Raw genomic sequence first — 24,055 nt, 5'->3', positions numbered from 1 at the left:
CTGTGTTAGAATATACTGTCGGATCTGAGTTTTCATGAAGTGAAAAATCAGATCTGAAAAAAACTGTTATGCAGACGGATCCGTTCTGAACGGATGCAAGCGTTTGCATTATAGGAGTGGATCCGTCTGTACAGACACCAGACGGATCCGCTCCTAACGCAAGTGTGAAAGTAGCCTAAAAATAGCACCGCTGGAGTCAGGTGAGCTAAGCCTATATAACACTATACATAGCAATGTAGCTGATGACAGACTCTCCTTAACAAATGTCCCAAAAGTCACACTGCCTTTAATAGCCATACACACCCACTATACAGATACCTAAATACAGATTGATACAGTACAGTCTGAATGGGGTTGGCTAAGTCTATCTGGCACTATATGTCAGCATTAGCACACGACCGTGTTGGTATTGCAGTCGCACAGCATGGATCTGCAAAATATGGACACTTTCCATGGGCAATCCCCATCCTCTGTGTGGGTGCTGTTGTTAAGGGATCCGCTCCACAGTTTGCTCTCAGCCCTGCCCACAGCATGCTTGCAGTTTGTTTCCTGCAGCACTTCCTTGGCTGATCTATCCTAGCCCTCCTGCGCATTTATAAGTAGCTCAGCCCCCTTCCCAGATGCCTCAGTGTCAAGGTCCTTGTGCCCTGCCGATGGTCCTGTTTTCAGCTTGTGTTCCTGACTCGTACTTGTATTCCTGGACTCTGCTACCTGTTATATCCCTGCCTGCTTGCCTTGACTCTCCTGTTGCAGACCCGGATTGCCTGCCCTGTACCTGTACCGCCTGCCCTGACCTTTTGCCTGTCTGACTACGCCTTTGCTTCATCCTTCGGTCCTGCACCTCTGGTACTTTTCTCAGGTACCTCCTGGTTAGCCTGGACCAGCTGCCTCATGTGCCTATCCTCCTCAAGAGGTAGCGACCTGGTGTTCCCCTCGGGAAAGTCTATCCCCACCATCAGGGGTACTGTAAAGATCCAGGGGGTCACTTAGACAACGCCCTTAGAGGAGGTAGGACACGTGGCACAGTGGGTTCACACCCGCTGGTTCATGACACTTTTTTTTGACCCATAGAAATGAATAGATCTCTGTGCAATCTGCAAAAATGCAGATCAGACACGGATAACCACTTGCTGCCAAATTGTTCACATTTTTGACCAATACAAAACCTGAATCTGTGTGTTCACAAACAGGACCAGATTTTGCCTAATATGCACCATCTTGTGCCAAAATTGTGCCACTATTCTGGTGTTGGTATATATTTAGAAGAAGTGTCTCTCCCTGCACCACATGTATCATCCAGCCTGAGCCCCTGTGATAAATCTGCTGCAGGGCTAGTTTACTCCATTTATAAGATTAGTAAATCTGGGCCATAGTGTTTTATGGTTTTATTTTTTTCTGAAAAAAAACACTAACTCCAGTTGTTAAGCTGGGTTCACATCACATTTCTAGCATTCACTTAGCAGATCCTTTTAACAGATACCAAAGAAATGCATGGATAGGCGCGGCAGCGTGTTATACCAATGACATTTTCAAAAGGAAAAACAAAACAAAATGCTTGCATGTAAATAAAAACACTGAAATAGTGCCATAAAAAAACATTAGAAAATGCTAATTTATGGCCTTTTTTCTAGCGACCAAAAAACCCCAGAACAAATATTCATATCTTTTCTCAAAGTGACTCCTGGCACATTTCAAAAATGTCAACCAGCGCTTTGCAAAATAAAGGTTCAGGATGTATTCACACATGCCCCTTTTCTAAATGTGCATATCCTCACATGCTTCTAAGGGCTCCTTACTTGGCATGGTCAGCACAGCAAACCAACCCTGTTTTTGTTTTATTAATCTTTGCTTCCTTTATCCTAGGTCTCTGTCGTCAGAAACTTTCATTTTTTCTGTCCTGCATAACGGAAACCAGACGGATCCGTTATGCTTGCCCATAGACTTCTATTATAACATATCAAAACGGAATGCCTCTTAAAGGCTTCCGTTTTGATTTCTGTCTTATGGATTCTGTTATTTTCTGTTATAACCATGCTATAACGGAAAACAATAATGGCATGTGAACCCGGCCTTACAAATACTGATGCAAAATACTGCATAAACACTGACCATGTTAGAGTGGCCTTAGGCCTCATGCACACGACCGTATTTTTTTACGGTCCGCAAAACGGGGTTCCGTTGGTCCGTGACCGTTTTTTCGTCCGTGGGTCTTCCTTGATTTTTGGAGGATCCACGGACATGAAAAAAATGTCGTTTTGGTGTCCGCCTGGCCGTGCGGAGCCAAACGGATCCGTCCTGAATTACAATGCAAGTCAATGGGGACGGATCCGTTTGACGTTGACACAATATGGTGCAATTTCAAACGGACACTGGCCACCAATGATATTAATACAATAGAGGGGGGCCGCACACTGGCCACCAATGATAATACAATAAAAGGAAGGAGGGGGAGGCCGCACACTGGCCACCAATGATATTACAATAGAGGGAGGGGGGGCCGGGGGAAGCCGCACTGGCCACCAAGGAAATTAAAACTGGGGAGGGAGGGGGGTCTGCCCCCTTCTGCCTGGCAGCCCCTGATCTCTTATAGGGGGCTATGATATGCACAATTAACCCCTCAGGTGCAGCACCTGAGGGGTTAATTGTGCGGATCACAGCCCCCTGTAAGAGATCGGGTGCTGCCAGGCAGCAGGGGGCAGTCATGTACACAGTTCGTAGTATATCCCATCACTATGGGAGCCACGGATGCGGCTGCAAAACGGTGCATTTTCCGATTTTTCCACGGACCCATTGAAAGTCAATGGGTCCGTGAAAAAAACCCGACAACGGCCACGGATGCACACAACGGTCGTGTGCATGATGCCTTAGTTGAAGAAAGAAAAAAAATACACCCCTCAAAAAAGTAACAATCAGGGAAAACATACGCTTCCTGAATGGTAAGGGGGGCACAACATTAAAATAAATTCCTGTATCATACTTTTGGGGTTACTTCCACTAACGGCATGTGTCAGGAGAAAATTTAAACATCCCACGGTCCTGTGTGGGGTTGTCAATAAAAACTGTAAAACTGCAAAAGACAGGACATACTGCCATTTGAAAATGAAGACAATAAGCTGTGAATAGGATTTACAACAATCCAATTAAAAACTGATCTCATAATTAGGGTTATATAAAATAAAAAAATGATGCCAAAATTGCTCCTGTTTTGTTTATTTTGCATTGCTGCCAGTTTTTTTTATTTAACTACATGGGAAAGCGCAGATGTCTGTGCTTTTCCATCCAGCAAAAAAACTGATACAATGCTTTCAGTTGCAATTAGGCAAAAAAAAAACTGCTGAAAGTAATAGGAGGATCAGTTATTGATTGGAAAAAAAAAACAGATGCTATTATATGCAATCAGTTAAAGGTGTTGCCCACGTGTTTAATATTGATGACCTATCCTCAGGATAGGTTATCAATATCAGATCGGCGGGGGTCCGACACCCAGCACCCCCCACCATCAGCTGTTTGAGGAGGCTGCATTGCTCTGGTGAGAGCTGCCGCCTCCTCACGGCTTACCGAGCACAGTGCAGTCCACTGTATAGCTGCTGTGCTAAAAGGCCCTTTACACGGGCCAAGAATCTTAAAGATAATATGGGAACGCTCGTTAACGATTATCTGGCGGTGTACATGTACCGCTGATTACCCAATGAACGCGCAAAACGCTCTTTCATCAGATAATCCAATCATTTGTGCGTACACAAAAATTGTTGTTTGCCTGCAGCAGATTGTGCTGTGTAAACACAACCTGCTGCCGGGAAACGAGTCTTTATGGAGTAGAGCGATGGCATTAGTGATCACTCCTCCCCATAATCTGGAGGAGATTGCTGCATGTAAATGCAGCGGTCTCCTCCACCAGCGAGCAGCAGATTGTCAGGAAGGAACGTGTAAGGAGATCTTTAATTTTGCAGCTCAGCCCCATTTTCTTGACAGGGATTGAGCTGCACCTAGGCCATGTGACCCATGAACATGACGTGAAAGGCCTACAAAGAGGCCAAAGTGCTCACTGGAGAACTACAGTCTGATCAGCAAGGGTGCCGGAAGTTTGGACCCCTGCCGATTTAATATCAATTACTTATCTGTTTTAAAAAACAAAGCAAAAAATGTAACCAATCGCAGGTCACGTACCTTGTTTTTAGGTATAAAAAAAAAAATAGTAAAACTGGTTCAGGTTTTTTCTTTTTCAAAAAGAAAAAAAAACCTGATGCAAGCTAAATATTTTCTCATCTCTAATACTTTTACCAAGCATAAACCTTCTTCACCTCCTGTATCGTGTGACTTTTCACTTTAATGATCACATAAGAACATGTTTAAAGCAAACTCTTTAATAAAAAAAAAAATATAATTTACATTATACATGTTTAAGAAACTGCTTAATTATGCCGCCTCAGCTTTATATCTCTCCTCTTTCTTGTTCTATGTCGTTATCACAGTATCTGTTACCTATATGGTATCACAATTTAAAACCTGAGTGGACCGCCACAACACCAGACGTCATGTTGTGATAGGTGACCTTGAAAAAGCCAGCATCTTCAATCATTTCTTTAAACTCCTCCTACAATGACAAAAATAATAATAAACTCTTATTTTACGGTACTTTCACACTAGCGGCACGTACCTCCGGCAGGTGAACAGCCTGTCGAATCCGTCCTGCCGCTAGTGAACGCATGCCCCCGGACTACTGCTCCGGCCCCATTGACTATAATGGGGGCGGGGTTGAGTTTCAGCGGAGGCACAGTAGCACATGCCGTGCCGCCGGAACTCCGCCCCATGCCCATTATAGTCAATGGGGCCGGAACGGTAGTCCGGGGGCACGCGTTCACTAGCGGCAGGAAGAATCTTACAGGCTGTTCACCTGCTGGAACAGCCTGCCGGAGTACCGTGCCGCCAGTGTGAAAGCAGAATTAGGGCCACCACTAGAATGGGATAACATAGGCTAAATGGCTGGGAAAGGAGTTTTGTATGACTACAGTAATTCCTGCTGTCTGTCAAAGAATGTAAAATTGAAAGCATGCCGTCTAAGGATAAAGTCATATAGATTGACAGGATTAGTAGGTTACCTGAGGAGGAAAGCGTCGGATACTCTCTACTAGATATTGGTAAGACTTCCAGTCTCCAGCAATTATTTCCCCAAGCACCGGAATAACCTGGAAACTATATAAGTCATAAATGCTGCCAAGAAAAAGAGAACATATTCAATGTATTAAATTACTTTCATGCATTAGATCCTATGTGTATATTGTGCTACAGTGGATCTCTCTTTAAGGGCTCATTCAGACGGCCGTATGCTATCCGCAAAAATGCGGATCCGTTTTTTTGCGGATTAGATACTGACCCATTCACTTCTATGGGGCCCTTTTCTATTCCACGGTTCCACAAAACAAATGAAACATGTCCTATACTTGTCCGTGAAAATCAGGAGATGGCCCCATTGAAGTCTATGGGTCAGCAAAAAGACTGAATGCTATCCGTTTTTTGCGGATCCGCAAAAAAACGGATAGCATTCAGTATTTTTGCGGACAGCATACGGCCGTCTGAATGAGCCCTAAGGAGAAAATCCTCAAAAATCAGCTCTTGAAAGCCAAAGTTTTTAGAAAAAAAAGTACATTCTATGTGAACTGTTGGGGGAAAAAAAACTGTGCAGTTTATTAACTGCATGAGCCTAGGTATGCAGTATAAACCTGAAATGTACATACTGCATAAGGCCTCATGCACACGGCCGTGTTCCGCGGCCGAGAGCGGTCCGTGGTAACCCGGCCGGGATTCCTTCTGACAGCAGGAGCGCTCTGCGTCATTGGTTGCTATGACGCCGTGCGCTTCATGCCGCTGCTGCTGTACAGTGATACACTTGTATAGATCATACGAGTGTATCACTGTACAGCAGCGGCAGCATGAAGCGCACGGTGTCATAGTAACCAATGATGCCGTGCGCTCCTGCTGTCAGAAGGAATCCCGGCCGGGTTACCACGGACCGCTCTCGGCCGCGGAACACGGCCGTGTGCATGAGGCCTTAGGGAAATACAGGAGATATAAACATAGATATACATGTACATAGTAATATTATTATGAATGGTTTAACAAAGTATTTCAGACACTGTTTGACTCTGCTGACAAGGGGGTTTAGCACAGTGGGAAAGGCAATTCCCTAATAAATGGGGCATGGCATAAAAACATGACAAAAATGTGCCAACATTCTGCCACAACATTCTAAGCCAACTTATAGGTAGTATAAACCTAAACTGCACCAGATTTAGCCCCTCTGATAAATATGCTGCATTTTAGACAAAAAATTAGATTGTGCAAATTTGCCCAATTGTGTATGTATAATAATTCTTCCCAAGTAAATATATATATGTAATTATATTACATGGGGGCGAACATGGATCTCACAGGGCCCCATAGCAAAACTTGTTTGGGTACCCATGGCCCCAACAAGTTTTCCATTATGCATGCATCAAACACTCTTAGGTAAAACGGAGCACAAAGCTCGACTCCACAGATTTCTGTCAAATTTAAGTTTTTTTTTTAATTAAAGGGATTCTGTCACCAGGTTTTGGGCTATAGAGCTGCGGACATGCACGGCTAGATCGCCGCTAGCATTTCCACAATATATCTGTCCTATAGGGCTGTGTGCTTTTAATTTCTTTAAAAAAGGATTTTATAGATATGTAAATTAGTCTTAAATGTGTCCAAGGGGCTTTACTAACCTTCTTGGAGCCTAGCCACGCCCGCCTGTGAAGGAGCCCAGTACCGCCTGTGTCCTCCGAATCTCCTCCTTTCATCAACGATAGATTGCCGTAATCTCGCGATGCGCGAGCTCGCGCATGCGCAGTGCCGGTATAGTGTTCTTTCCCTGTGCTGGCATCAGCCTCAGGGAAAGAACTGCGCAAGAAATTAAAAGCACACAGTCCTATAGGACAGATATATTGCGGACATGCTAGCGGCGATCTAGCCGTGCATGTCCGCAGCTCTATAGCCCAAACCCTGGTGACAGAATCCCTTTGAGCAGAAGAAATGTTAATTCAATTTTTTTCTAAATGTTGTCCTCTGCCTCCCCCACTTTATCTAACTTCTATGTTGAAGAAGGTGGAAAAGATGCTTAATAAATATGGTACTCATTCTGAACATCATACAGTGGGATGCGAAAGTTTGGGAAACCTTGTTAATCGTCATGATTTTCCTGTATAAATCGTTGGTTGTTACGATAAAAAATGTCAGTTAAATATATCATATAGGAGACACACACAGTGATATTTGAGAAGTGAAATGAAGTTTATTGGATTTACAGAAAGTGTGCTATAATTGTTTAAACAAAATTAGGCAGGTGCATAAATTTGGGCACTGTTGTCATTTTATTGATTCCAAAACCTTTAGAACTAATTATTGGAACTCAAATTGGCTTGGTAAGCTCAGTGACCCCTGACCTACATACACAGATGAATCCAATTATGAGAAAGAGTATTTAAGGGGGTCAATTGTAAGTTTCCCTCCTCTTTTAATTTTCTCTGAAGAGTAGCAACATGGGGGTCTCAAAACAACTCTCAAATGACCTGAAGACAAAGATTGTTCACCATCATGGTTTAGGGGAAGGATACAGAAAGCTGTCTCAGAGATTTCAGCTGTCTGTTTCCACAGTTAGGAACATATTGAGGAAATGGAAGACCACAGGCTCAGTTCAAGTTAAGGCTCGAAGTGGCAGACCAAGAAAAATCTCGGATAGACAGAAGCGACGAATGGTGAGAACAGTCAGAGTCAACCCACAGACCAGCACCAAAGACCTACAACATCATCTTGCTGCAGATGAAGTCACTGTGCATCGTTCAACCATTCGGCACACTTTACACAAGGAGACGCTGTATGCGAGAGTGATGCAGAGGAAGCCTTTTCTACGCCCACAGCACAAAAAGTGCCGCTTGAGGTGGGCTAAAGCACATTTGGACAAGCCAGCTTCATTTTGGAATAAGGTGCTGTTGACTGATGAAACTAAAATTGAATTATTTGGCCATAACAAGGGGCGTTATGCATGGAGGAAAAAGAACACAGCATTCCATGAAAAACACCTGCTACCTACAGTAAAATATGGTGGTGGTTCCATCATGCTGTGGGGCTGTGTGGCCAGTGCAGGGACTGGGAATCTTGTCAAAGTTGAGGGACGCATGGATTCCACTCAGTATCAGCAGATTCTGGAGACCAATGTCCAGGAATCAGTGACAAAGCTGAAGCTGCGCCGGGGCTGGATCTTTCAACAAGACAACGACCCTAAACACTGCTCAAAATCCACTAAGGCATTTATGCAGAGGAACAAGTACAACGTTCTCGAATGGCCATCTCAGTCCCCAGACCTGAATAAAATTGAAAATCTGTGGTGTGACTTAAAGAGAGCTGTCCATGCTCGGAAGCCATCATACCTGAATGATCTAAAGATGTTTTGTAAAGAGGAATGGTCCAAAATACCTTCAACCAGAATCCAGACTCTCATTGGAACCTACAGGAAGCGTTTAGAGGCTGTAATTTCTGCAAAAGGAGGATCTACTAAATATTGATTTCATTTCTTTTTTGTGGTGCCCAAATTTATGCACCTGCCTAATTTTGTTTAAACAATTATAGCACACTTTCTGTAAATCCAATAAACTTCATTTCACTTCTGAAATATCACTGTGTGTGTCTCCTATGTGATATATTTAACTGACATTTTTTATCGTAACAAACAACGATTTATACAGGAAAATCATGACGATTAACAAGGTTGCCCAAACTTTCGCATCCCACTGTATTTCTCAATGCATTTACACCAGGCATAAATAAAGTAGAACTCCCACAAAAGTTTTTATTCTCTGACCTGTTAGAAAGGTACATAATGTAAACTGTAGTGAAGTTGATCTTCTTACCAGAGACTGTATTTGTGAGTTATAACCTCCCTTCTGAGCCTTAGCTTTGTCATGTGACCAAGTCATTGATCCCCAACTGACACAGGACAGGAAGTCAGATACTTCTCTGTTCATTCCCATAGAGAAACTGGCTTCCTGTCTACACATAAGATGCAGTGTTATTTGGAAAGTCACTCTGACTGGTCACACTCTGTTGGTCACATGACACAGCTGGGGATCAGAAGGGAGGTTATAACTCACAAATACAGCCACTGGTAAGAAGATTTCCTTAACTACAGTTTCTATCAGGTCAGAGAATAAAAATGTTTGTGGGGGCTCAGTGCATAGCAATTTATGGAGTTATCATTAACTGCAATGGAAGCTGTAAAAAAATATATCTCTTTTCACTGAGCTCACCCTAGTGGCAGCTGCTTGAAAATGCATTTTTTTTCCATGTTTGGAACAGAAGAAATGAAGTACCCCCTCTCCCCCCGCCCCATTGCAGTCATGTGGTCTGTACGCCACTGTGTATTTACTATAACAGACTCATCGGGTAATTGAGTTAGAGCAGTGGTGCCCAACCATTTTTCGTCTGAGGGCCGCACTAGACTTGGTATAAATTTTGCGGGCCGGAACCAGGTAGCTTTGTCAGAAAGAAATGCAAACGCTGTGAGGGGGCACGTGTGAGCATTACTACTGTGAAGAGGGCACATATCTGGCTTAACTACTGTGAGGGGGCACATATCTGGGCATAACTTCTGTGAGGAGGGCACATATCAGGGTATAACTACTGTGAGCTGTGAGGAGGGCACATATCAGGGAAAAACTACTGTGAGAGGGCACGAGTGAGCATTACTACTGTGAAGAGGGCACATATCTGGCATAACTACTGTGAGGGGGCACATCAGGGTATAAATACTGTGGGGGGGGGCACATCAGGGTATAACTACTGTGAGGAGGGCACATATCTGGGCCTAACTACTGTGAGGGGGCACATATCTGGGCATAACTACTGTGAGGGGGCACATATCTGGGCATTACTGTGAGGGGCACATATCTGGGCATAACTACTGTGAGGGGGCACATATCTGGGCATAACTACTGTGAGGGGGCACATATCTGGGCATAACTACTGTGAGGGGGCACATATCTGGGCATAACTACTGTGAGGGGGCACATATCTGGGCATAACTACTGTGAGGGGGCACATATCTGGGCATAACTACTGTGAGGGGGCATGCGTGAGCATTACTACTGCGAAGAGGGCACATATCTTGGCATTATTACTGTGAGGGGGCACATATCTGGGCATAACTACTGTGAGGGGGCATGTGTGAGCATTACTACTGTGAAGAGGGCACATATCTTGGCATTATTACTGTGAGGGGGCATGTGATGTATACATGTGTGTAATGTATGTAGTGCAGTATGTGATGATCACACACTGCACTACATACATTATACACACACATGTATACATCACATACTGCGCTGTCACCTTCTTCTGCAGGTCTACCTTGATGTCTGGTCTTTAGGCTTCAGTCAGATCCTCCACCGCCACGCTTGCGCCGTGTGCCCAACACCACCAGGAGCTGGCCCCTCCTCCTTTCATCTCCCGCTGGCTTCTCCTACAGCAGGGCGCTCTATCGCTCCAGTGCCCGCCCAATCTTAACAATCAGGAACGTAGCTAGAAATGACTGGGCCCCATAGCAAAACAATGTATGGGCCCCCCCTCCCGGATCTCACACCCCCACATACCTATCGGACCTCCCACCCCTTCCAGAGCTCCCACCCAAACACCCCTCCAGGACCTCCCACCCCAACATCCCCCTTCAGTGTCGTCCACGGATCCCCCCTTCAGTGTCGTCCGCGGATCCCCCCTTCAGTGTCGTCCGCGGATCCCCTCCCTTCAGTGTCATCCGCGGATCCCCCCCCTTCAGTGTCGTCCCGCGGATCCCCCCCCTTCAGTGTCGTCCCGCGGATCCCCCCCCTTCAGTGTCGTCCCGCGGATCCCCCCCCTTCAGTGTCGTCCCGCGGATCCCCCCCTTCAGTGTCGTCCCGCGGATCCCCCCCCCCCTTCAGTGTCGTCCCGCGGATCCCCCCTCTTCAGTGTCGTCCCGCGGATCCCCCCCTTCAGTGTAGTTCCGCGGATCCCCCCCCTTCAGTGTAGTTCCGCGGATCCCCCCCCTTCAGTGTCGTCCGCGGATCCCCCCTTCAGTGTCGTCCGCGGATCCCCTCCCTTCAGTGTCATCCGCGGATCCCCCCCCTTCAGTGTCATCCGCGGATCCCCCCCCTTTAGTGTCGTCCCGCGGATCCCCCCCCTTCAGTGTCGTCCTGCGGATCCCCCCCCTTCAGTGTCGTCCCGCGGATCCCCCCCCTTCAGTGTCGTCCCGCGGATCCCCCCCTTCAGTGTCGTCCCGCGGATCCCCCCCCCCTTCAGTGTCGTCCCGCGGATCCCCCCTCTTCAGTGTCGTCCCGCGGATCCCCCCCTTCAGTGTAGTTCCGCGGATATCCCCCTCAGTCTCGTCCACAGATATTCCCACCCAGAGCCGCTTCCTAGCTAATTTATTCACTGCACTTGCCTCTGTGAAATTGAAGAGAAGCTCCGTAATCTCGCACAGGCGCACTGGCAGAGGCCAGGAAGACGGTGCATGCCTCTACCAGTGCGCCTGTGCGAGATTACGGCGCTTCTCTTCAATTTCACAGAGGCAGGTGCAGTGAATAAATTAGCTAGGAGGCGGCGCTGGGCGGGGAGATTGCAGGCACAGGCAGCATCACTTTGCTGCCTGTGCCGTTCGCAGCGCGCCCTGCGCTGATAAAGTCCTGTCACTGCGCGGGCCACATGACACGGCTTCGCGGGCCGCATTTGGCCCGCGGACCGTAGGTTTCGCATCACTGAGTTAGAGCATAAGGTATACTGTATGTTAAATATGTTAGAAATAACTGGTTGTGTAAATAGTATAAGGAAAGAATTGCAGAACCCCCCCCCTCCCCTAGGACTAGTAAGTGAGTTCTCACTGTGCCTAGCAGTCTGCCAGCTGTCTGACTATGGGCGGTTTATTGTGGAAATACCTTCAATGGTTTAGAGGTATACTTTAGTAAAACACTGACAAATACTTAAGAGGGACTGTGATGTGTCTGTAAGGCTGTGGCAGTAGCCACACTCGCTGCCAATCTGTGGGTGTGGGCAAGACAATTCTAAGCATTTGTAGTAGGTGGCATGTGTCCCAGACTGGAGCGAGCTGTATCTGTGTGTGCCTCCAGACTATCTGTTGTCAGTGGCCTGTGTTTCAATGATAGGATCTTTTAGATATACGCAGTCTTAAAAGAATGCAAAACAAAACATGCAATGCAACAGCTCTCTGCAAACCAAATAAAGTACAAAAATGCATAATAATTGCTAATGCTATACTTATAAATTAGAGATGCTTGGCAAATACATTTTGTATTGTATGGTAGCCGTCATGGCACATAACAGGTAGTATTTAGTGTTAGGAAGCCGTCTTACAGAGATTGCCTTGACGTGCGGCAGACGGGCTCAAATAATTTTGTACAAAATGTATTTGCCAAGCATCTCTAATTTATAAGTATAGCATTAGCAATTATTATGCATTTTTGTACTTTATTTGGTTTGCAGAGAGCTGTTGCATTGCATGTTTTGTTTTACAGTGTTGTTTTCAGCCATAGCAACGTGCCCCTGCGCTTTGGGATGTGCTGACTGACCCCCTTTTTCTTTGCAGTCTTAAAAGAATTGTCCGAGTTGTAATTTTTTGGGGGAAAACTGCAGGGAGGCAGTTAAACTAATAATAAGACCCTTAGGTTCAGTTCACACGGGTGATTTTTGCGCATTTTACACGCATAAAGCGCGTCATAAACAGCCTCTCATTAATTTGAATGGGAGTCAGCACACGTGTAAAAAAGAAGCACCATGCCCTATCTTGAGGCTGAATCAGCACTGATTTTCCCATTCAAATTAATGGGAAGCAGAAAAAAATGCACCATTTGCGATGTGCGAGTAAATGCACCAAAACACTTGTGGGGAAAAAGTACTATAGAATTTAATAAAGTTTTGAATGCGTTTTAAAAAAAAAAGGGGAGTGTAGTTTTATTTGTTATGATACATAAAAGTGCAATTCTGGATATGTTTACAAAAATTTTGATTAAAAGGCACATTTCATTTCGGGGTACTTCTACGATTATTGGAGCTCATAGTGAACATACAGTCAGGTCCATGAATATTGGGACATCGACACAATTCTAACGTTTATGGCTCTATACACCACCACAATAGATTTGAAATGAAATGAACAAGATGTGCTTTAACTGCAGACTGTCAGCTTTAATTTGAGGGTATTTACATCCAAATCAGGTGAACGGTGTAGGAATTACAACAGTTGGCATATGTGCCTCCCACTTATTAAGGGACCAAAAATAATGGGACATAATAATGATAATCATAAATCAAACTTTCACTTTTAATACTTGGTTGCAAATCCTTTGCAGTCAATTGCAGCCTGAAGTCTGGAACGCATAGACATCACCAGACGCTGGGTTTCATCCCTGGTGATGCTCTGCCAGGCCTCTACTGCAACTGTCTTCAGTTCCTGCTTGTTCTTAGGGCATTTTCCCTTCAGTTTTATCTTCAGCAAGTGAAATGCATGCTCAATCTGATTGAGGTCAGGTGATTGACTTGGCCACTGCATAACATTCCACTTCTTTCCCTTAAAGGGAACCTGTCACCTGCAAAACGCATATTAAACTGACCACAGTACCTTAACAGTATCCCCCAGTGTGTTGCTACTTGCTAATAATGTTTTTCTTTCCTCTTTGTGTTTCTTTATACTTGTTAAAAAACGCTGTTTTAATGTCTGTTGGCGCCTTCTCCGAGTGAGGCTTGAAGTCAAGAGGGCAGCGGCCTCCTTGCTTCAAGTAAAGCTAAGCCCGCCCCTTACCCCTTCTCTCTACAATTAGATGGACGTGATGCCGGGATCGCGCTCTTCTAGCGCATGCGCGGTACGCTGCCTGTTACAGCGCGATCCTCACTCACCCGCCTGCATTTTGCTGACTGCGGAGGCGCCGGACAGTTCCCGGCATCAGCATCACGGCAACATGTCCATCTAATTGTAGAGAGGAGGGGTAAGGGGCGGGCTTAGCTTTACTTGAAGCAAGGAGGCTGCTGCCCCTTTGACTTCAAGCCTGACTCGGAGACAGCGCCAACCGACATTAAAACAGCGTTTTTAACAAGTATGAAGAAACACAAAGAGGAAAGAAAAACATGATTAGCAACACACTGGGGGATATTGTAAGGTACTGTGGTCGGTTTAATATGCGTTTTGCAGGCGACAGGTTCCCTTTAAAAAAACTCTTTAGCTGCTTTTGCAGTATGCTTTGGGTCATTGTCCATCTGCACTGTGAAGCGCCGTCCAATTAGTTGTGAAGCATTTGACTGAATATGAGCAGATAATATTGCCTGAAACACTTCAGAATTCATCCTGCTGCTTTTGTCAGCAGTCACATCATCAATAAATACAAGAGAACCAGTCTCATTGGCAGCCATACATGCCCACGCCATGACACTACCACCACCATGCTTCACTGATGAGGTGGTATGCTTAGGATCATGAGTAGTTCCTTTCCTTCTCCATACTCTTCTCTTCCCATCACTCTGGTACAAGTTGATCTTGGGCTCATCTGTCCAGAACTGTGAAGGCTTTTTTAAATGTAGTTTGGCAAACTCTAATCTGGCCTTCCTGTTTTTGGGGCTCACCAATGGTTTACATCTTGTGGTGAACCCTCTGTATTCACTCTGGTGAAGTCTTCTCTTGATTGTTGACTTTGACACACATACACCTACCTCCTGTAGAGTGTTCTTGATCTGGCCAACTGTTGTGAAGGGTGTTTTCTTCACCAGGGAAAGAATTCTTTGGTCATCCACCACAGTTGTTTTCCGTGGTCTTCCGGGTCTTTTGGTGTTGCTGAGCTCACCGATGCGTTCCTTCTTTTTAAGAATGTTCCAAACAGTTGTTTTGGCCATGCCTAATGTTTTTGCTATTTCTCTGATGGGCTTGTTGTGTTTTTTCAGCCTAATGATGGCTTGCTTCACTGATAGTGACAGCTCTTTGGATCTCATCTTGAGAGTTGACAGCAACAGATTCCAAATGCAAATAGCACACTTGGAATGAACTCTGGACCTTTTATCGGCTCATTGTAATTGGGATAATGAGGGAATAACACACACCTGGCCATGGAACAGCTGAGAAGCCAATTGTCCCATTACTTTTGGTCCCTTAACAAGTAGGAGGCACATATGCAAACTGTTGTAATTTCTACACCGTTCACCTGATTTGGATGTAAATACCCTCAAATTAAAGCTGACAGTCTGCAGTTAAAGCACATCTTGTTCATTTCATTTCAAATCCATTGTGGTGGTGTATAGAGCCAAAAATGTTAGAATTGTGTCGATGTCCCAATATTTATGGATCTGACTGTACATATGTTCTATTATATGTTATCTAAAATGGTTCCTGGGATGAAGAAGAAGGGTGGAGTTTCTATGGCTGGCATAGAAACCAAGCTGTAAGAAAAGCACTTTTCAAAAAATGTGCATAATTTTCAGGTGTAAAAATCTGCTTGGATTGAGCACAGATTTTTTTTACATGTGTATTTTGAAAATCAACCGTGTGAACTGACCCTTAGATTCACCTTTCAGAGGCCCATCTGATCCAGCTCCATTGCTCCTTCCTCTCTGCCAGCCTGCAGTGTAGACTGCTCACTTACTACTTTGAGGGTCAGACTGACCGGGCAGAAGTAAGCAATATCTTTTTGCCCCCTACCTAGGCATAGTGTTGGGGAGAGTTTATTTCTCTATATACAGGCCAGAGTGCCCTGTAATTAAAGTGAATAAGACATTCCCAAGGACTTGAATACAGGTACTCATTTTAGTGAATACAGCAGGAAAAAAACTCAAAAGCTATGCAGTGCCTGGAATAGTGGAGCTCCCCGCCACTTCACCTACATGAGGGGAGATGACATCAGAAGGTTATTATCTGTGATATGCGCTGCCCATCATCAACCTGGCAGCAGATGTCATATGTGGTTATTTGAAAGTCCCTTGATGAATTGAATTCAGGACAAGTAGGGCTAGTATGACGGTCCTCATGGATACCTTAGTAGGGTGTAACAGAGGCCAACAAAGGCCGAGACACCGGAAAGTGGGGGCGCTCTTTTCAGGGAGATTGCCTTGTAATTCAGGGATAGTCTTAACTATACATGGAGTAGCACAGGACCTGCACAAGACATACCTGAGTAAATCACACCACCGCATGCGGCCTCTACTGGATTTATGGCACCAACCTTTATTGCAGGCTATGCTTTTTATTTTTGATATATGTTTCGCTTAATTTTAAATCTAATAAAAGTTAAGTTTTATATCTGGCGATTAGTTGTTTGCAGTGATATACTTGTATGATCCTCTTAGGACAGCTATATAGAAATGACAAGCGGCAGGTGTCACGTATTAGTGACCAGACCGGCCCACCACGTCACGTGACAAGAGTTGCCCAAGCCCTTCAGGCCGATTCACCTCACGCCCTCACACGCTGTTACGCCCCACGCCGGGCCGTAACTTGAGCATAAATCGCCCCCTGAAGCCTGCAAGCACACCCACGCACTAACACAAAACTTTCACTGCCACCACCCATCAGTTAAAAGGTCGACAGGACACCCCTGAGTGTTCCACTCGCAAGCAGACACCCACACGATAGCAAGCCTCACGGAAAAACAACATACAGCCTCAGACTGCACACACACTTCATGGAGCTAACAGGTTCTTAAGGTTACAAGACAAACCATCAAACTTTTAGATTAATGTATAAAAAATAGACAGTACTTGGTTACAAAAAATGATTAACAAGAGACATACATAAATGGCAAACAATTGTAAAATAAAAAGGAGAAAACAAAGAAAGTTCTAATACTTAACATTTGTGTGGTAAAAGTCCTTTCCTCCCCGGAGATTTGGGCAGAGTAATGGTGAACAAACCAATTCGATTGGATCTCCCACTTTGTGACACCCAAATATCCAGGGATTTCATTTTTATGCCCTTCCTCCAGGGGCATGCCTGAGGGGGATTCTCACTCCCACCTCTGGCTTAGCCCCTCTGGGCCAAGCTACATTACCCATGCAGCCGGCCCCCTGGCCAACTAGGGAACAGGTATGAAAATATCAAAAAGATAGTTTCCCAGTTGCCTTGGTGAAGATACAGACCCCAAACCTTCTTCATAATTCATATCTCATCGTCCTAACATATCAAAAACTGCACGTCCAAGACGTTCGGAAGATGAGATCCTTATTTTAAGAAGATGAAGACGAGTTGATATGCCATGTCTGGTGTCCATGCGATGCCCCCATCATACCAGAGATGATAAGCTAGATTTTGGGGACATCTGATCCCTCCTGAACAAGTTATGAAGGATTACAGATTATGGTTCATGCACTGGTTAGGAAGCCCCCATGCTGACACAAGGCGCCGGAGAGTCTGCTGTCCCCTGTCCTGAGTGTGACCAGCAAACGGGCCCATCCTCGTTAGCACCTCTGTGCTAACTACCCCCCCGGGGTGCAGGCTGCTGTTTTCCCAGGTATGAGGCAGACATCTCGGCGGCCTATATGCAGCCTTCAACCAATTCATCAATGGCTGCTGGCCTGGCAACACAAATACATAAATACATACTGTGTATATATATATATATATATATATATATATATATATATATATGAATCAAACCAGAACATGTTACACCACAACACATAACCATAAAACATATATTATCACAGCAAACATTATAATAACTAGGAATAAGGTGGTCCTTATTCCTGACAACAGGTCAAACTGGAATGTTTCACGATTAATACAATTATGTTCATGTCAAATAAAACACCATCTATAAGGTTTTTTCACGTAAATAACCAGTCTACACACTGCCACTTTCTTTTCTTTTCACACTGAAGCCCCATGCACACAACTTGGCTCGGGTATACATTATTCATAAAAATGGCTAAGGAGTTGTTTTCTCATAGTTATTTTTTTTCAATTGACTGTTGTGTGACATTTGAAGTTGAGTCATAAAAGGTTTGTGTGTAGCCCTGGCTTCAGAGATAGCTAAAGGTACTTTCACACCACATTTTGCAGTGCCCACCGAATGAGTTCCTGACATATCTTCTGTAGATGCTACTGCATAGGCATACAGGAGCATCTGTCGATGACAGGCTCCCATTGATACACCATCATGGCTGAGCAGCCTGACTGGAAAACTCACTAATATGTAGTATATGCAAGTGCTAGAGCGTAATGTGTAGTGAGGCCTCCCCTCCCTCCTAGACAGCTCTGCAAGTGGAGGCAACCAGTCCTCCTCACATTCTAAGACGGGTTTAAATGAATCCCCAGAGAGCCCCTTCAACCCCCTAAGGACCTGCGCCGTACATGTACGGCGCAGATGTCCATGACTTAAGAACCAGCACCGTACCTGTGATCGGGCGGGTGCAGGAGATGCACCCACCCGATCTGCGGCAGGGGTCCGGCAGTCACTGATAACCGGACCCCTGCTGCATGCCGGCGTATTAACCCTTGATGTGCCGCGGTCAGCGCTGATCGCGGCACGTGCGATGTGTGGAGAGAGGGAGAGAGCAGCCATCGGGTCCCCGCGCTGCTGTGACAAGGACCCGATGGCAGGGAAGGCAGCCCAATGCCTTCCTTAGGCATTATGGCTGCCTTCTGGGAGAGCTTGTGAGATCCAGCCCCCTGGATCTCACAGGCAAACAGGCTGTAAGTGTATTACAGTTTGTAATACACTTACAGCCAATGCATCACAATACAGAAATATTGTGATGCATTGTAAAGGGGATCACATCCCCAAAAGTCCCAGAGTAGGACAAAAAAGAAAGTGAAAAAAAAGTAAAAAAATAGTTTTACAAAAAAAATTGAGTTTCAAGAAAAAAATACATTTATAAAAAAGCGTCCTTTTCCCAAAATAAAGTAAAATGAATTTGTAAAAAATAATGGAAAAAAAGACATGTTAGGTATCTCCGTCTCTATAAAAATATCACATGACCTAACCCCTCAAATGAGCACCGTCAATTTTTTTTTTATAAAAACTATGCTACATCACTAAAAGTGCAACACCAAGCGATCAAAAAGGCGTATGTCCCCCAAAATAATACCAATCTAACTGTCACCTCATCCCGCAAAAAATGATATCCTACCTAAGACAATCGCCCAAAAAATAAAACTATGCCTCTCAGACTATGGAGACACTAAAACGTAATTTTTGGTATTGTCGTGTCCGTAACAACCTGCTCTATAAAAAATACCACATGATCTAACCTGTCAGATGAACGTTGTAAATAACAAAAAATAAAAACGGTGCCAAAACAGCACATTTTTTCACCTTGCTTCACAAAAAGTGTAATATAGAGAAACCAAAAATCATATGTACCCTAAAATAGTACCAACAAAACTGCCACCTTATCCCGTAGTTTTCAAAATGGGGTCACTTTTTGGAAGTTTCTACTCTAGGGGTGCATCAGGGGAGCTTCAAATGGGACATGGTGTAAAAAAACTGTCCAGCAAAATCTGCCTTCCAAAAACCATATGGCGTTCCTTTTCTTGCACCCTGCCATGTGCCCATACAGCAGTTTACGAAAACATATGGGGTGTTTCTGAACACTACAGAATTGGGGCAATAAATATTGAGTTTTGTTTGGCTATTAACCCTTGCTTTGTTAGCAGAAAAAAAAATGGATTAAAATGGAAAATCTGCCAAAAAAGTGAAATTTAATCTCCACTTTTCATGAATTCTTGTGCAACACCTAAAGGGTTAACAAAGTTTGTAAAATCTGTTTTGAATACCTTGAGAGGTGTAGTTTCTAAAATTAGGTCACTTTTTTGGAGTTTCTACTCTAGGGGTGCATCAGGGGGTCTTCAAATGTGACATGGCAGCTTAAAATTATCCCAGTGAAATCTGCCTTCCAAAAACCATATGGCATTCCTTTCCTTCTGCGCCCTGCCCTGTGCCTATACAGCAGTTTACGACCACAAATAGGGTGTTTCTGTAAACTACAGAATCAGAGCAATAAATATTGAGCTTTGTTTGGCTGTTAACCCTTGCTTTGTTACTGTAAAAAATGGACAATCTGCCAAAAAAGTGAAATTCTGAAATTTCATCGCCATTTTCCATTAATTCTTGTGGAACACCTAAAGGGTTAACAAAGTTTGTAAAATTGTTTTTGAATACCTTGAGGGGTGTAGTTTCTAAAATGGGGTCATTTTTGGGTGGTTTCTATTATGTAAGCCTCACAAAGTGACTTCAGACCTGAACTGGTCCTTAAAAAGTAGGTTTTGGAAAAAAAATAAAAAATTTCAAGATTTGCTTCTAAACTTCTAACGTCCCCAAAAAATTTAATGGCATTCACAAAATGATCCAATCATGAAGTAGTCATATGGGGAATGTAAAGTAATAACTATTTTTGGAGGTATCACTATCTGTTATAAAAGTAGAGAAATTGAAATTTGCTAATTTTTCTAAATTTTTTGTAAATCTGGTAATTTTTCTGAAATAAAAATGATTTTTTTTGACTCAATTTTACCACTGTCATGAAGTACAATATGTGACGAGAAAACAGTCTCAGAATGGCCTGGATAAGTAAAAGCGTTTTAAAGTTATCACCACATTAAGTGACATGTCAGATTTGCAAAATATGGCAGGGTCCTTAAGGGGTTAATATATAATAACAACAACAACACAACATTATTTACCGGGCTAGTAGTGGATTGTTAACTTGGCTGAATTCCAGACATAAAAATCTTCCTCCTGGTTTCAAGACACGGTAGGCTTCTTCAAGAGCCTTTAGAAATAAAGCATTGAAAATGCTATAGATCATAACACATTAACATGCCATACTTCTATAGTTAAACTTCATTGTAAATGCTTCTCTGCATACTGACACAAAGATGCCTGCAATCTGAGGTCCCCTACTTTGCAGAATTAGTGAATAAGGTGTTGTTTGATTCCGGCAGGCAGTTCCGTTGCCTGAACTGCCTGCCTGATCAGGCAAACTATATGCAAACGCGTATCATTTTCTCTGACTGATCAGGCATTTTTCAGACTGATCAGGATCTTGATCAGTCTGAAAAATGCATTGCAATACCGGATCCGTTTTTCCGGTGTCATCAGGCAAAACGGATCCGGTATTTATTTTTTTCTCATTTTTAAAGGTCTGCGCATGCAGAACACAGAGTTATATTTCAGTCTATAAGACATGTCAGAGAACATGATTAGCCCGATTTCCCCTTTAACAGCGTAATTGGCACATAGGAGCTCAAAGAGTAAAAAGCATACTCAAGCAAAAAGTTACATTGTGCTTTGCCCAAGACAAGGAGGAGAATGACACAGGGATCCAGAAAGCACCAAAGAGACAATCCCTGTGTCACGCACCACCCCCTCTGTAACGAAGGTAATGGGCAGGGTAATGGTGATGGTATGTTTTTTACTGTATGCTACTACATGTTATTACATATCATTTTATACTGTTATGTCTGTGATTTTTCCGTAGCCACAAGAATGAGAATAAACACACATTTTACAGTAAACTATTCACACAATTTTTTTTTACTACTTACTTTCTCTATATGGGTAACATTTCGAATCCCAAAGGCAATGGTATACACATCAAATTTTCCATCAGCAAAGGGCAGTTCCTCAGCATCCCCAGCCACCCAAGAAAGTCCTAGTATGACAAGATATTGAATTTACACCAAAATGCCTTTGAATAAACTTTTTAAATAATATATGCCATAAACGTCTCATAAATAAAGGGCAGAAACACAATGTAGATGTGCTGATACTTCTCTTGATACTCCAGTATTTAAAAGCAAGAAAAACTGCCGTTACAATTCCAGCCTTAAAGGCGTTTTCTGTTTTTCCCATATTAATGGCCAATCCTCAGGAAAGGTCATCAATATCAGATCGGTGGGGGTGTCGGGATCAGATGTACGAAGAGAGTAGGGTTGTTTCGATACCAAAATTTTGATTCGGTTTCGATACCATAAAAAAGTGTTGTGATACTCGATACCATGCGAAAAAAATAAAAACACCACCAAAAAAAGCCGCGTGCATTCTGCATTTTATATAACGTCCGGCCCATAATAGAACAGTCTGATCCTATTTTTTTTGGGAGGGGGGGGGGAGGGGGGGGGGGGGGGGGCAAGGTGACAAAAAAAAAATGGCGAATCGCAGAGTTTTTATTTATTTATTTTTCTGTTACGGCGCTCCCCACATAGGACATTTTTTAAAATATTTTAATAGTTTGGACTTTTCCAACTAGGGAAAGCGGGGTGATTTATACTTAATATTTTGATGTTTTTTTTTTTACTTTTTATTTAATAATTATTTCCCCCCTTAGGGGCTAGAATCTGGGATCTTTTAATCCCTTGTCCTATAATAACTATTTCCCCCCTTAGGGGCTAGAATCTGGGATCTTTTAATCCCTTGTCCTATTCACCCTGCTAGAGATCTATCAGGGTGAATAGGACTTCACACTCTCCCTGCGCATAGTACACACAGCAGCAGGGAGCCGACTATGGCAGCCAGGGCTTCAGTAGCGTCCTGGCTGCCATGGTAACCGATCGGAGCCCCAGGATTATACTGCTGGGGCTCCAATCGGAACTGCCACTGCCACCAATGAGGAGGAGGTGAGGGGGACCCTGTGGCCACTGCCACTAATGATTTTAATGCGGGGGGGTTGAGGTGTGGGGGCGCACTGTGCCGCCAATGATTTTAATATTGGGGGGGTTGAGGAGAGGGGGCGCACTGCGCCACCTATGATAATATAATTAACATTTAATACAGGAGGCGTGTGCGGCACCTGAAGGGTTAACTGCCACTAATCGCAGCTCCCCGCCAGCACCCGCCTCCGGAATTTGTATTAAACATTTACTTTCATTGGTGGCGCAGTGTGCCTGCCCCTCTCTCCTAATTGATGGCAGTAGCAGCAGCGGCACGGGGGAGGGAGAGACTGCTTCCTTCTCCCCTGTGCTGCTGAGGAGAACACGTAGCACGCTGAGAGCAGCGCGCTCCTTGTTCTCTGATACTAGACTGCGCAATAGCGAAGCCCAGTATCGAAAAAAGGCAAATCCTGGTATCGGGGAAGATACTAAGCAAAAGTATTGATTAGGTATTGAAAATTCGATACCCGAAACAACCCTAGAAGAGAGTGCAGCGGTCCGGGATGCACTGCATTCTCTTCATTGTTTACCTGCTCACTGTCAAAATGGCAATGGCGAGCAGTGTAATTATAGCTCCTCCGTCGCATTCACATGAATAGTACAGAGCAGTTGTAGTTACACTCTATCCCATTCAAGTGAATGGCACAGAGGAGCTGTAATTACACTGCTTGCTTCAGCATTATTAACAGCGAGCAGGTAAACAGAAGAAGCAACCCCCTTTAAGGCCCCTCGAATATTTGCAAGAATATTTTTGCGCAATCTTTTTGTTCTCCCAGGAGTTAAGCCATCAGAAGTGTCTGGCAGTGGCTTACTTACAGGTGAAACTCGAAAAATTAGAATATCGTGCAAAAGTCCACTTATTTCAGTAAGGCCTCATGCACACGACCATTGTTGTGTTCCGTTCCGCAAAATGGTGTTCCGTTGTTCCGTTTCCGTGTGTCTTCCTTTATTTTTGGAGGACCACCAGACATAAAGAAAAGTAAAAAAAAGTATAAGACAAGTTTGCCATGCAAATGATAGGGGAAAAAACGGACGCGGATGACAATCTTGTGTGCCTCCGCGTTTTTTAGCGGTCCCATTGACTTGAATGGGTCCGCGAAACCGTTTTCCATGAAAAAAAATAGGACAGGTTATATTTTTTTGACGGACTGGAACCACGGATCACGGACGCGGATGGCAAACGGTGCATTAGCCGAGTTTTCAACTGACCCATTGAAAGTCAATGGGTCCGCAGAAAATCACGAAAAACGGCACAACGAACACGGAATGAAACAACGGTCGTGTGCATGAGGCCTAATGCAAATTAAAAGGAATTGCATTAATGCAGCTTAAAATTTGAATGTTGTGAAAAGGTTCAATATTCTAGGCTCA

At 44.1% G+C, this 24,055-nt stretch overlaps 1 protein-coding gene across 1 annotated transcript in view; it reads right to left on the bottom strand.

Annotated features, from left to right (window-relative positions):
• Positions 1 to 4,354: 4,354 nt before the first annotated feature.
• COQ5 (coenzyme Q5, methyltransferase) overlaps positions 4,355 to 24,055 on the bottom strand; it is a 31,325-nt gene continuing 11,624 nt past the window's right edge. The window contains exons 4-7 of the mRNA XM_040416501.1: positions 21,581 to 21,687; positions 20,717 to 20,805; positions 5,100 to 5,211; positions 4,355 to 4,594 (exon numbers count right to left, since the gene is read on the bottom strand). Of these exons, the coding sequence (XP_040272435.1) occupies positions 4,493 to 4,594; positions 5,100 to 5,211; positions 20,717 to 20,805; positions 21,581 to 21,687 (410 nt within the window). The 3' untranslated portion in view covers positions 4,355 to 4,492. The remainder of the gene's footprint in view (positions 4,595 to 5,099; positions 5,212 to 20,716; positions 20,806 to 21,580; positions 21,688 to 24,055) is intronic.

Source organism: Bufo bufo, chromosome 2 (genome assembly GCF_905171765.1).
Source record: "Bufo bufo chromosome 2, aBufBuf1.1, whole genome shotgun sequence".
Taxonomy (NCBI): Eukaryota; Metazoa; Chordata; class Amphibia; order Anura; family Bufonidae; genus Bufo; species Bufo bufo.
This window is presented reverse-complemented; position numbering and strand designations above follow the sequence as displayed.